At 45.3% G+C, this 14292-nt stretch overlaps 1 protein-coding gene across 14 annotated transcripts in view; it reads right to left on the bottom strand.

Annotated features, from left to right (window-relative positions):
* Positions 1-14292, bottom strand: part of LOC149281123 (nuclear receptor corepressor 2-like) — a 254242-nt gene that overhangs the window by 14313 nt on the left and 225637 nt on the right. For 11 of the 14 annotated variants that reach the window (XM_089499622.1, XM_089499617.1, XM_089499624.1 and 8 more), the window contains 11 exons: positions 13248-13528; positions 11411-11771; positions 9911-10138; positions 8543-8791; positions 6392-6544; positions 5280-5429; positions 4969-5131; positions 4022-4596; positions 1941-2087; positions 1073-1224; positions 8-210 (listed from right to left, as the gene is read on the bottom strand). In XM_089499622.1, coding sequence (XP_089355748.1) covers positions 8-210; positions 1073-1224; positions 1941-2087; positions 4022-4596; positions 4969-5131; positions 5280-5429; positions 6392-6544; positions 8543-8791; positions 9911-10138; positions 11411-11771; positions 13248-13528 — 2662 coding nt within the window. The remainder of the gene's footprint in view (positions 1-7; positions 211-1072; positions 1225-1940; positions 2088-4021; positions 4597-4968; positions 5132-5279; positions 5430-6391; positions 6545-8542; positions 8792-9910; positions 10139-11410; positions 11772-13247; positions 13529-14292) is intronic. The other 3 variants (XM_089499623.1, XM_089499619.1, XM_089499625.1) reach the window with 3 other exon arrangements.

Raw genomic sequence — 14292 nt, 5'->3', positions numbered from 1 at the left:
GCTTCACCTTTTATTTCCTTCACTTTCTGGGGAAATTCTTGAAGCAGGGATGTGCTGTATTTGCTGCTGCTGCTGGATGTAGGTTTCAGTAGGAGTTCGCCGGAGATCCAGCACAGGACAAGGAGACCCAGCATAGGAGTATACTGGGGTCTGGATGTGGGAGTTAAGCTGCTGGGGATGGCGACGTGTATAATCCTGGGTGATAACCTCCTGTAGGAAAAGAACACAGCCTTGGTTTATGGGTAATTCCTTGCAATGTAGTAGGAGAGAGATTTTTTGGGATAAAGAAGGAACTTGTCTGCTTTCCCACTGAGATGTGGTTTGTGTGGTGCAGTGTGGCATAAGCAGCACTGCTGCTCAGAGGGATCTGTATACTTTCCCGGTTACTTTTCCACAAGCAAAACTCCAGCAGGGATAGCCCAGGACAAGGAAAGACCAGCCACAGTTACTAGGTTTCCACAGCTTTATTATTCATGTTTTCAAGGAAGAGGTTAGATCTCTTATTTGGAAAAAATAATGTGCTTTCTCAGTGTGGTCACCTGCAAACCTTCTCTCTTTCTAGGGATTACTCTCCTGATTTTAACTGTGGGAAAAAACCTGCATATTTGCTGTTGGAGCAAAGACTCTCCTCCCCAAAGAAGACATTAATTGCATTTGGAATGGCTGTCAATACAACAGAAAAGTCTTTTGAGGCCCCAGGAAGGGAAGGGAAACCAGAGGCCCACTGAACAGCTTTTCCAACATAATAGGCGACAATCTGCAGGATGGCTAAATTCTAGGATGCATCCATGGGCAAACATGCTACCTGAATGTTAACCATGACATTAACCGGAAATAATATACTCTGAGGTTCAGGGCAGAAATATAACCCATTTCACAAGTCTTGCATAGATCATTATTTCCAATAGAAAACTGTCACGTTTACTGGCGCTCTGCCCAAATCTTGCCTGAGATTGCAAAACATCAGGCCACTGGTTCTTTCCAGAAAGACGACGGAATGAACCACCCCTCCCCAAAAAAACACTGTCCTGTGTGGCATTCACACGGAAGGAAAATAAAAAGTGCTACTTACATTAATATGCTGAGCTAGGGTGACAACCCGCTGGTGGCCTTTGGTGTTCTGTGATCCCTGGAATGGGAGGCCTGACGGTGACTGCCGGCCCTCTGAGAGCTGGTGGAGTTGCTGCATGTGTGGCATTTCTGTTGCAGAAGGCTTGAGTGAACCTGCAGGCAAGGAGAAAAATACGCACAACAGCCCAGGATGAGTTAAAGTATCTGGAAGATGACATACAGAGTGTTTTTTAAAGCATACACCGAAAACTGTGATATGTGAATGAGAGAGGTGTGTGTTTGTTGCTGTTCTTGTTCTTGGTGTGTGCCTTCAAGTCATTTCCAATTTATGGCGAGCCTAAGCCAAACCTATCATGTGGTTTTCTCGGCAAGATTTGTTCAGAGGGGGTTTCCCATTGCCTTCCCTGAGGCTGAGAGAGTGTGACTTGCCCAAGGTCACCCAATGGGATTCCATGGCCAAGCAGCGTTTGAACCCTGGTCTCCAGAGTCACAGTCCAATGCTCAAATCACTACCCCACGTTGGCTTTCTGTTAAGGGACACATATAGAAGCTTATTAAATGTATTATTAAACCAGCTTACCTCTTAAGGGTTAATTCAGGAGGCACCCTGATCTTATCATACACTTTTTACTGCCAAAATGTCTTTTCGAACCCGGGAGTTTTCTGAATTAACCCTTGAACCAGACAGAGGTTAGCTGGTTTAATAATACATGCAATGAGCTCCATGTAGAGGCCCAGCACCAAAGAATCTGAACTAGGAATAAAGCAGATTTGTTCCCATATAATGTATGGAATGGCCGGAAGTGTGAGACATGTGTCAAAATGATGCCAGTGGAAAGTTTCTGATGCAAACAGGCAAACCTCCTCACCTGACTGTTTTGAGCGTAACTCATGTTCTCTTCCACGTCCTTTCTCAGGATCCTGGGAAAGCTTTGTCCCTTTCTCATGCAGCATACTGGGAGAACTCACAGGACTTACTGCCTCAATGCCGTCAGAGCTGTAGCCTCCATGGAAACCTGAAGGGCATAAAGATGGCAAGGGTTCTTAAATAAGGACGTTAATTCCATCTAGGCATTTCTGCGGCTGTTGCAGAAATGTCATGCTGAATTTTACAGAAGTGACGGAAGAAATCTCTGAAGATTGTAATTAACGTATTAAAAAATTACGGCAGCTTGCTCTGCCTTTCTTCCATACTTGGCAATGCAATGCAAAGCAATGACCTAAACTAGCCTTTCCTATTCTGTGTTCTCCAGATACATTGAATTATATCCCCCTCATCCCGGCTGGGTAGAGTTTTAATCCAACACATCTGGGGAAGTCTGTTCTAACCTATGTAAACATTTGTGGCTAAATACTTGGCAGCCCCTAGTGACAGCAAGGAAGTGGGAAGAATGACACATAGAGACAAATGGATCAGCTTTTCAGAATATCTATCTATCTATCTATCTATCTATCTATCTATCTATCTATCTATCTATCTATCTAATATTGTCCTTGGGTAGGCAGAATGCCAGACACTGACATACCAGAAAGCAGAAGCTTAAGGTAAAACGGAGTGAAATCCAATATATCACAGCAATATAGGAATGTGAGCATTTTCTATCACAGCTAGAAGCATCTGCCCTTATATCTCAAAGACGTTTACTACTAGGTTTACTACTGAGGGCTTTGCTTTTCATTAGCTTTGGCTGGTATGCCAGCTGCATTCCTGCTTGGAGAAACTGGACCTGATCATTGTCATCCATAGTCTAGACTGGATTAGTACTATATAAAGAAGGATCCAGAAGCCTCAGTAGCAGCAGCCAGAGTATTGTCTGGTGTGAAATGTTATCGTCGTACTGCTCCACTGCTACTTCAGTTGCAGAACGTGCCGGGGTATTGCAAGGTTTCATTTCTGAAAGGCCCTTTAACTTTCAAAAGACATCCGCTGGCAGAGATACACAGAGCTGCGTTGTGAACAATCTACAGAGTCAGATTATTCTGAAATAATAACATTATTATTTTTTTAAAATGTGACTCTAGCCTCAAGACGTTCCAAGACAAGGAAGTACCATTTCCTATGGATTCGGACATCTCATAGAATCTATACAGACAGGCCGAAATAAAGATGCTTTGAGTCACTTTGGAGGTAAGCTGTTTAAATGATGCATGCATCCTAAGAGGCCAGAAGCTGTGCCAAAGCTGCGCTCCAATCCTTAGGAGTGGAGCATGGCTTTGGCGCAGCTTCTGGCCTCTTAAGATACGCGTGTCATTTAAACAGCATACCTCCAAAGTGACCCGAAGCAGCTTTATTTCAGCCTGTCTGTTTGGGCCCATAGTTAGCAAACAGGGTCACTCTCACTGCTGCTGTACCTAATGTTGTTCTTGGATTACTAAAGCAATAGGCAATGGTCTTTATCCTCACCCGCTAAATGCACCACTCACATGCTATGACCAATAGACATCACATATAACTACATCAAGCCATGCAACGTATTCTCAAAACAAAGTCTGAGCCGGATTGATGATACAGGAACAAAGACCAACCACAACTCTGGAAATGAATCCATCCAAAAAGTATTATGCAAAGGCATGAAATTGCTAATGATTGCTTTCTCATTCACATTCCCTCGAGGACCTCACTTTCCTGATCCACCCTTGTCCCAACCATCCCCTCCAGACCCGCAGTTTTGCATCAGAGTAACAACATCCCAGAAACAGAATCAATACAGCAACAACTAGACAAAAGAAATTAAAGGGGGAAAAACCCAAAATGATGGCGGGCAGGAATTAAAAAGATATAAAAAGTGGGAGGATACGCACACAATCGAAAACAGGCCGTCACCACAAATGCAAAAAAATAAATTTGAAAAATGATGGATTAGGGATGGAGGATCTTTTAAAAAAAAAAATCTGTGTTTCAAGGCCACAAACTTGGGAGTACCGCCCCACTCCCCCTCCAATTTCTTACCATCGCTATTGGCGTCGTTATTTAGCGAGCTTCTCTCTCGCTTCCCCTTATCGCAAGAAATTTGACGCATGATAATCACATCTATGAAGCTGGCCGCTGTCATGGTGGTCTTACCGAGTGCTCGGAGCTCCTGTTCCTGTACTGAAAAGGTTTTACTCTTTTCTCTACTGGGCTGCTCACTGGCCGAAACTGTGTCCAGCGACTGGTCCAGGGGCGCATGATGCTGAGGCTGGTTTTTCCCCTGTCCTCTGCTATACGGGTGGGTTGAGCCTGGCCCAGAGATGGGCAAAGGCCGCGGTTCCATGGCTTTAATGGGCGAAGGTGACTTTGCTAGGCCTGCCCCAGCGGACACCTTTGAGGTGAACAGGCTGCTGTCAGTCTGAGGCCGTTCTGGTTTGGCATCTTGGGCTCTGGAGGCCTCCTTCTGTATGTGGGTGGTATCCATCACAGATGGGTAGATATCCATGCCACTTACGGAGCTGCGCAATGACGATGTTGAGGAGTAGACTGAGGAGCGAACTGGTGATGTGGTGGTGGTAGTGGTGGTGGAGGAAGAAGAGGAGGAAGAAGAGGACCTGAAGAGCAGAAGAGAAAATAAGAGACATACTGGGGAAAAATAACATCTCTTCTTCCACAGGGCCATCTGCACTGTCTGACACACTATGTAGTAATGGGATTAATATTATCATTTATTTCCACAGCAAAGAACGTATAAGTTGAAGTTCTTCACATAAATACGTGCTGCATGTTCTTGATTACTAGAGCAGCCACAACCTTTTAAATGCTCTCCTTGCAACATGGCCACTACCTGTGCAATCCCTCTCTAGGTGCATGCTCTTCACTTGTATTTAAAGTGCTGGCAAAACGCACAATGTCATTTCACAACTACCTTCCTCCTTGCCCCAGCCACCCAGATATCCATTAGCACTTGAACAGTTAGGTTGTACCGTAGAACTGAAGGGGTAAGGCACTCCGAGGACATCATCTTCATGTTTGTATTGTGCAGCACACTAGGACGCTGTTGGATGTTCTCTTGGGTGCGCGGGGAAACAGGGGAGTGCTTCTGGCTGTGAGAGTGTGCTGATGAACGGCCGCTACCCTGGTCTGTACCTGTCACAAAACACGAAGAAGCATAGTGAAACATCCAACATGGAAAATTCGGAAAGGAGAGCAGCAGGGAAATGGCAATGTACTTCTGGGGGTGCTAGTAGGCATCTCCTCTTCATCATAGAGAACCCTGAAGATATGCTCAGCTAACCTGGTCTCCATATGGGGGCGTGTTCCACATTGGTTGTGGCCGCTAAGACCGACTTCTTGCGTTCCTTTTCACGCTCCCTTTCACGGTCCCGTTCTTGCTCCCGTTCACAAACTGAAGATCCTATCTGCTTGGTCAAGTGACTGGAGGCTCCTGTGAACCAATGGCAATTTTATACACAAAACCTGAGAAATACAGCCATCTGAACATGCTCAAGAAGCAGGGAGTTTGACTTCTCTCAATATTAAACTTCCATCTACCCACTAGCCAAAGAAATGTGCAACTACAAAATAGTAACAGTAAAAATAATAAAGAATCTGAACTGCCAACATTCATAAAAGAACATCTGTCCCCTTAGCAGAGTATGTATTTACCCAGTGGGCTTTGCCCAGGTCCCAGAAAGCCTTCAACTGTGGTCTGCAAGTGGCAGAGAGCACACAGAGGCTATGATTGCATGTGGCTCTCAACCTGTCACCCTGTGGGTTCTCTCCATGGCAGGCAGGCTAGGGAGATGGGTTAATAACTGGATCTGTGCCTCATGCCATGCTACACATTCAGCTAGATCTAATAAAAGTTCTGGCCAATTTTTCTCCATCTCTGGTGGTAGGCACTTTTTGTGCATACCACTGTGATCAAGATGGCATCTTGATGCTAGGCCCACATGTAGTACTGCAGATGAGTGATTCAGAAGTACCCAGTGGGATTTCCCCAGGTCCAAGAAAGCCTCTGATTCTGGTCTGGCTTCTGGGCAGAACACTTCTCTCTTGATAAAAGAAAAATGATCAAGGCTAGTGGCTGCTTCTCTTTGCAGTACAGCTGCCTGCAGAGCTTGACCTCCCCTCAGTTCTGTGGTTGCCATCCCTTTGGTCACTCCGAATTTATACAAAAGGATGGCAACCAGGATCAGCATCCCTATTTCAGGCAGATATGCTGAGTCCAGTCTGCCATCCCTTAGTGTATATTCTATAAAAACATTTTTTTTCTTTTCATCTTCTCTTGTCCCTGACTCTTCTTTGCACCCTTGAGCTGTGAGCTTTCTTGCCAAAGGTTTTTCAAGAAAAACCTTTTTTAGAAGCACCTAAAAGTGTTAGTTTCTGCATTCTGAACCAGCCTACCTGGGGAGAGTGGCGAGCTGCTGTGTCGACTGCTAAAAGGCTGGGGTGCGCTGTGGATGTATGCGATCCGATCCATGGATGGGGCAGAGGTGCCAGGGTTAGGGGGCACAAGCACAGGCAGGTGTGGCACTTGAGACAGGTCGATTATTCCTGCTGAGAGAAGCATGAGAAAGACAGTCGGTTAGAAGAAACTCTAGGGATGCACAGAACCAAGAGGATAGTACCCCCTGATGGTATAGCCTGGCACTGCAATATTTGGGAGGGTAACTTATTCTGGATAAGGACTGTCTAAATTTTACTGGGCACAAAGCTTTTGTTGCCTTCAGCCTGCTTCGATACATCTGATGAAGCTGGCTGCAAACCATAAAGGCTTATGCCAAATAAAACTGGTTAGTTTTTATTCTGGAGTCCAGTATTTTTCCCCTCCTGCATTTTTGTATATTGCATGGCTGCTGCGGTTTTCAGGTTGCCTCCTCTACATAAATATTTTATTATTTTATTATTTCCAAGATTTATATCCCGCCTTTCTCCCACAGTGGGATTCAAAGAGAGTATCGCCTGGGAGGCTTGGCGCCAAACCAGCCTGTAGCTTGCTCAAAGTTAATGACAGGCAAAGAACTAGGTACCCCAAACCCAGCAGGAATCGGACACTGCTATTTGCCAGCTCAACTACATTATTTACCTGTAGTCAAGGAAAACAGTTTGACATTAGGACAAGTGGATTGTATGTTGCTAAAGGATGTTAGTTAATCCAAGAGGCCCCTTCTGTTTACCACCAGAAGTACATGTCCAATTGAGAGTACCTTCTCAACCATTCCATCTCCTAGCTGTTTGCATCCACTTCTCTGTGCAACATTAAAATGCTGCAGCTGAATGATGCCTTTAAGAGCCATTAAGCTAATGGCCTTCACTGAGACTATTGAAATTGTCAATGGTCTGAAATATGCTTCCTTATCTATTAGGGGAAAATTGGCTCTCATCGTTTTAACATCACCGAGAGGAACAAATGCATTATGGCAGAACCTTTTGCAGACAAGAATCTGCTTCCCACTTCTCCTTGCATCTGACCATGTCAGGCTCACAAAAGCCATACCAAAAAAAGTCTGTCTTTGAAAGAGTGATAGGACTCCTGTAGAGCTTGAAACATTTATTTCAAAAAGTATTTTGTTCCAATACTTGCTGGGCGAGGGACACCCGCCACATTACTGTTGCTTTATGATCGCTTCTCTAAAGCAGCTATTTGTCGCGCATTCATCGCACACATGTTTTAGTTAGTGTTGCTAAGACAGGAATGCATTCTTACAGGTGGTAGTAAGGCAGTTAGTCCACCTTTTACCTAAGGTAAGGGTCCCATGCTACTGTTTCCTGCTGGAGTTCTGACTAAAATAAGTTTCTTTACTAGCCATTTCCTTCTTCATAAGATAGAGAGCCAATATGTAGCACTTCATGTTCCCTGTGGGGCAATGCCTTATGCTGACTCTCTGATTCCATGCTCAGAAGGAAGGAAGAGACTGGTACAGGAGATTCTCTTAAGCAACACTGCAAGTGATAGGATCTTGTGCCGCTCAATACAGTAGGGACCCTTGTTCTAAATAAAAGACAGAGCCATATGCATCTTGCTTGCTCCCTTCTACTGCGGCTAGTGACAAGCAACATTCCCTCCTATTATATTTAGTAAAACGTTATTGATTGAGAGAAGAAAGTAATGCTCACCATTCCGCTAGTCGCGCAAATGGCCACAAAAGCAACTCATTACATGTAACTATGGGCCCAAACAGACAGGCTAAAATAAAGCTGCTCTGGATCACTTTGGAGGTATGCTGTTTAAATGCTACATGCATCCTAAGAGGCTGGAAGCTGCGCCAAAGCCTCACTCCAGTCCTAAGGACTACAGTGCAGCTTTGGCGCAGCTTCTGGCCTCTTAAGATGTGTGTGTTCATTTAAACAGCATACTTCCAAAGTGACCTGAAGCAGCTTTATTTTGGGCCATGTTTCCGGGCTGTTCATATTACTTAAGACTACCAAGCTCTGGACCCTTGCTTACTTTTGCTAACACAAACACGGTGCCAAACATCTCCATGGCCACCCCTGCTGCCACCCCCAAAACTAAACTTCTCAATCTTCCCTTTGAGAACATCAAGGTTTCCAGACCTGCGGCATAGTTGAGGGCTAAGGAAGGATCTCGTGAAGACAGACCACGCAGCAAGTCAGCCCTCTGCGCCATGGCGGTGGCGGCTGCAGCATTGTGGTGCATTTGTTGGGAGGTAATGTAGTCATTGATGATGGTCTGCCTGTTCTCCATGGCGGCAGTGTCTGGGTAGCCACGGATGAGGTATGGCGGGTAAAGATGAGGGTACGCTGGGCTAGGAGCCAGGTGCCTCGGCAGGTAATATGCAGCTGCTGGATAGAGCAGGGACAAGGGAAAAGTCTTCTTTTTCACATGCTACAAATCTTCAGCAGTTTGACTCATGAGAGTAATAGACTCATAGAATCATAGAGTTGGAAGAGACTGCAAGGGCCACAGCCCCATTCTGCCATGCAGGAAGTCTAAATCAAAGCATCCCTGACAGATGGCCATCCAGCCTCTGCTTAAAAACCTCTAAGGAAGGAGACTCCACTACACTCTGAGAAAGGAGTGTGTTCCACTGTCAAACAGCCCTTACTCTCAGGAAGTTTCTCCTAATGTTGAGGTGGAATCTCCTTTCCTGTAGCTTGCATCCATTGCTCCAGGTCCTAGTCTCTGGAGCAGCAGAAAACAAGCTTGCTCCCTCCTCAATAAGACATCCCTTCAAGTATTTAAACAGGGCTATCATATCACCTCTTAACCATCTCTTCTCCCGGCTAAACATCCCCAGCGCCCTAAGGCATTCCTCATAGGGCATGGTTTCCAGACCCTTCACCATTTTAGTCACCCTCCTTTGGACACGCTCCAGTTTCTGAACATCCTTTTTAAATTGTGGTGCCCAGAACTGGACACAATATTCCAGGTGGGGCCTGACCAGAGCAGAATACAGTGGCACTATGACTTCCCTTGATCTAGATACTATACTTCTATTGATGCAGCCTAAAATCGCATTGGCCTTTTTAGCTACTGCATCGCACTGTTCACTCATATTCAACTTGTGGTCTACCTGGACTCCCAGATCCCTTTCACAGCAACTGTGATCAGGGCAGTTGGCTCTGTTATCCAACACTCAAGCTCTCAGTTACTTTATTTAATTTGCATTTCTCCATAAGCTTCCCACAGACCTGAGTCCAAATGTTTCTCCTCTCTCCTTACCCTTGTGCATCCAGCTCTTGACAGAACATTCCCACATGGGTGACTTTGCAAGAGAGCTTTAAAAGCTGCTACTTTATATTACCATTGTGGCCAGACTCTCCCAGGGTTAAATGTCCTTATTCTTACAAACTGATCAAACCCACAGTGAGACTTTACAAGGCTTGCTTAATCCACCCAATGGACTCCAGTCACCATAATCATTTATTTGCTGTGTTTTGGCAAACCTAAGGCACTTTTACCTGCTTCCAGGGGGATCCCCCTGGGGATAGTAGCAGGGTCGAAGGGTAATGGAATGTGTCCCCTGTAAAGGTCCACGCCACTCACTCCTCGGAGCAAGTGCTCATAGGGAGACATGGGGTGATGGTGGTCTGCAAGAGTAGCATGAGGTGACTTGGAGCTGGCAATTTCTCTTGGTGTTGGGGTGATCTTTCTGTCCTGGGACACAGGCTTTCCAGCAGAGATGCTTCCTGTCAAATAAGAAATGATAGATAAGAATAGCTTCTGTGGAAGCATCTGGGAGAAACCTGTTGGTAATAACATCAAAATCACAGGGAGGTGAAAAATGTTTTTCCCCGCAGTTCTTCCAGCTGTTTCTTTCTTTCTCAGGCTTAAAACAGAGATTGGGAGGAGGAACAAAATCACAGATGGGGTTTTTCACCTGCATTCCAGTAAGGCATTTTATGGAATAATGCAACATAAATGTATACTACTAAATGCCCCTGTAGTAGTAAAGTAGAACCATTTAGTAGATGGGGGTTTTCACCTGCATTCCAGTAAGGTGTTTAGTGCAATAAATGCAACATCAATGTATACTACTAAATGCCCATGTAGTAGTAAAGTCGGGCCATTTCATAATAACTACAAAATGGGCCTAATAAATGCCCCTGGCAGGCATCCCTTGTGCATTAGAACTATTGAGTCAGTATTCTCCCTCCTCTAAAAAGACTCTATTTCCTTTACAAATCAGGTTCTCCCCACCAGCTTACACACAATTGTAGCTGTGGAATGGGATTCAAAACATATTTGGAAGGAGGAAGAAGAGGAGGAGGAGAAGGAGGAGGAAAGGTCCCTTGCAATCTTGCTTGCAGAGTGTGAACCACATGTATGATTTACAGAAACACCAGCCAAGAAAAACTTAGAAATGAACACGATGGTGTCTTTAACAAACATGTTAACTCTTTCAAAAGGGTGGAGGTAATCAATCATAAACTCATTTTCATGAAGGCTATATTATAGCTAGGAGAAAGCTAAGTGCTTCCTTTTTTCAGATGGACTGGTCATGCCCAGAACAACTACGCATACAAAGTAAAGTGTCCCCTCTAAAAAGGCAGATAATCCAGCAGGCAGAAAGTATCTCCAATCTGGAATGAGAGGCATCTGACTTCTTGAACAGAGCCTGAGAGCTGAAACATCCCTGAGAAATCTGGATGCTGAGAAAAAGCAGGAGAAAGCCTCCCAGCTTCTTCCCCTTGGAAGGTACCCAAGATGGCTTGTTATATACAGTTGGCCCTCCATTTTTGCAGGAGATCCGTTCTGGCCCGCCCCTGGGTGTGCGCCCCATTGAAAATAGCGGTTGCCCCTCTGCGGATTTTCGAGGCAGTGGATCTCAGATCCTTGACTTAGGAGGGGCAACTGTATGTCTAAAAGGAAAATACAAAGTGTTTAAAAAGCATGATCAGAGAAAGCTCTCAGACCCAAAAGAAAGTCACACTTAAGGTTTGTGGGAATGCATCACCAACCTTCATGCTGCCTTGGGGTTGTCTCCCGCGTGGAGACTGGGGACCCTCGGTGCAAGTGGCTGCCAAAAGCTGTCCCATGGGCTGACTGGTGGTCTTCATATGCGAGGGGGCTGTGGCGAGGCTTTCCCGGCTCTGGCACAATAACAGGGGCTCCCCTTGTGATTAAGCCCCCCGAGTTTGCCACAACACTGGACCTGTTTTTCAAACTCTCATCATAAGCTCTTTCCAGAGTCCTTGGGTCCTGCATGACATCCATAGCATGGACAGGATGAAAGGGCCTCCCTGGGCTTCCAATAATAGACCGCACATCATGTTTTTTGGCACTTGCTGAAGGGGTGTTGTCATACTTCAGTGGGGTACCCTGGAGATACAAATTGAATGAAGAAGAGAAAGATCAACCATTTGACATGAGAAAAAACATCTTGGAAGATCACAACTGACCTTCTGAGGAGCATTCTAGGTTCAGCCTACATTGCAGGAAAAACTCCATGTCTTCCTTATTTATGTTACAAGCTAATTTCCATTTTTACAGATTATTGAGCGTGAACAGTGATAGAACAGGAAGATATAAAGCCAGACTTCTTTGGATATTGCCCTCTTGGTCTTTACATCATACACCTTCTGGGAAGCCCTTTCTTCACTGATTTCAGTGCCAAGGAAACCCTGATAGCCTACTGCTTTTCAGAAGGTTCTGAAACATGTTCTAAGGACACATGCTCTGGCTCAGTTCACACATGATATGCCAGCAAACCAGCAGCAGAAACCATGTTTTGACATGGTTGTGCAAAACATGGTTTGTACTAAATATGGCTTGGTGCGATCCAGACGTGTGAATGATCAAATCATATTTATGGTTGCTATTCTACTTCCAGAGGCCACATCACAAGAACAAGTAACCGCAAATCCTTAATAAACCTATATGCTCAAGCCCTGGCTTGGACTCTCAACTGCAGTTAGTTCAAACCCATTTGGCCATGATGTTTCCACTAAGCCTCAGTTTATGCTGAACACAGGCCAAACCAGTCAGATCTCGTGACCTTAAAAAACATCCAGCATTTCTCCAGTAACTACTTACAGAGGAAGATCAGTAGAGGTGGGCAAATGATTTTCAAGGAAGCCCACCCACCATTACTGAGCATTCTGTTGCGGAAACCTTGCTAAGCTTACATGGAAGCCAGGAGTTCCCCAGACACTAAGTCCCATCATTCTGCATCACAGCTGCTCAGCTATACACTGATTTGTTTTCATCTGCCGCTAGAGGCAAGTGGAGCCTTTGTATTAAGAAGAGCAGCTTTCTGTAAAAGGCAAACACAGGCCAAACTAAATGCTCCATTCTAATGCACAAAGCTACTTGGAATGGGAGTAGATGGCAAGACCGTTGGTCTGTCCCTGCACCTTAAAACAAGCCAAGATGGGCAAAGGAACTCGCTCCTTTTAACAGGGAAATCCATCACAGACAAGGAGTTGGAGTGAGATCTCCCAAAAGTGGCATGAAGGAAGGTGGTGATTTACTTCTAAATCTTCATGCTCACCTCCTCTCCCTGGCAGAACTGGGCAGACTACAAACTTCTTTGACCAAGGCTTAGCATAGCTAGTAGGGAAATAATCCAAACGTTTAGCAGCCCAGAATAGTGGGATCCGCTTCAGCATTACTGTTTGCAAACAAAAGTAAGAGGCTTGCCTAGGAGGATATGGAAAGAAGACTAGATCCAGATCCCACCATAGCTATGCACTTTATGCAGTGGCCTTAGACCAAAGCCCACTTTTGATGCAACATCAAGAGGGAAACATACTTTTGCCTTAAATATCCCCTCTCTGCCAAAACCAATGTGAATACCTGGGTAATAGACCCTTCCTTTACAGGCCTTGTCATTAGAGGGACATCAGGTGTGCGCCTCAGCTCCTCCCTGGGGATCTCATGGATTGATCTTCCTGCTTCTTTCACAGTGGCAATGAGGCCTTCATGCACCGCTTTCATTTTCAAAGGGGTGAGGCTCTCGTGAGTCCTGACCTTGTAGGCATCGGGTAAGTCCCTTGGCGGTGTGCTTTCCCTCTTGAGTTGTTTGGCTTCTCTTCTGAGGTAGTCCTCAGGGGCCTCCACATAGGATCGAGGTATACCTGCCAAGAGGGAAAAAATCCATCAAAGGACTTTTACAGAAGTTCATGCTACTCTGTGAAGTCAAAGGCTTTCATGGCCAGCATCCATCGTTTTTTGTGGGTTTTTCGGGCTACGTGGGCGTCTTCTGGAAGAGTTGATTCATGACGTTTCACCAGCATCTTCCATACCATGATGGTATGGAAGAGAGTGGGGTGTGTGTGTGTATGTGCATGCTGTGTGACCCCACTCTCTTCCATGTTGGCATTCTCTGAAGATGCCAGCCACAGATGCTGGCAAAACGTTGGGGGTAAACTCTTCCAGAACATGGCCACATAGCCCGAAAGACCCACAAAAAAGTTATGCTACTCTCTCCCTTTCCCTTCCATGTAAAACCACTGATTCAGTTACTTGGCAGAAATGCATACGCTTAAAATACAGAGGCCAAAATTCAGTCCACCTGTGACAAAACAAAAGGAGAATCTACAGCTCCGCTATGCTAACAAGCCGTGAAATTTCCAGAGATAACTTAATATTGTCATCCAAAAACTGACACTATCACATTAGCCCACACCTTGACTACAGTAAGGCAAAAAGGGACTGCTTTGCCCCATAGCCAAACTGAAGTTGCCCCTTTCACAGCATCTTCACAAAACTGGAACAAAGAACAAGATCCTTTGCACTTTCCTTGCACTAGCTAACACTAGGGGACTTATGGCTGCCACAGCCTTGTCACACAAACTCTTTCTGGGAGAAGAGAGGGAATCGGGACACATAGGTATGTGTG

This window comes from Sceloporus occidentalis, unplaced genomic scaffold (genome assembly GCF_023333645.1).
Source record: "Sceloporus occidentalis isolate IW3139 unplaced genomic scaffold, rSceOcc1.0.p SCAF_138, whole genome shotgun sequence".
Lineage (NCBI taxonomy): Eukaryota > Metazoa > Chordata > Lepidosauria > Squamata > Phrynosomatidae > Sceloporus > Sceloporus occidentalis.
Note: the sequence above shows the minus strand (reverse complement) of the source record. Positions and strands in the feature narration are given on the sequence as shown.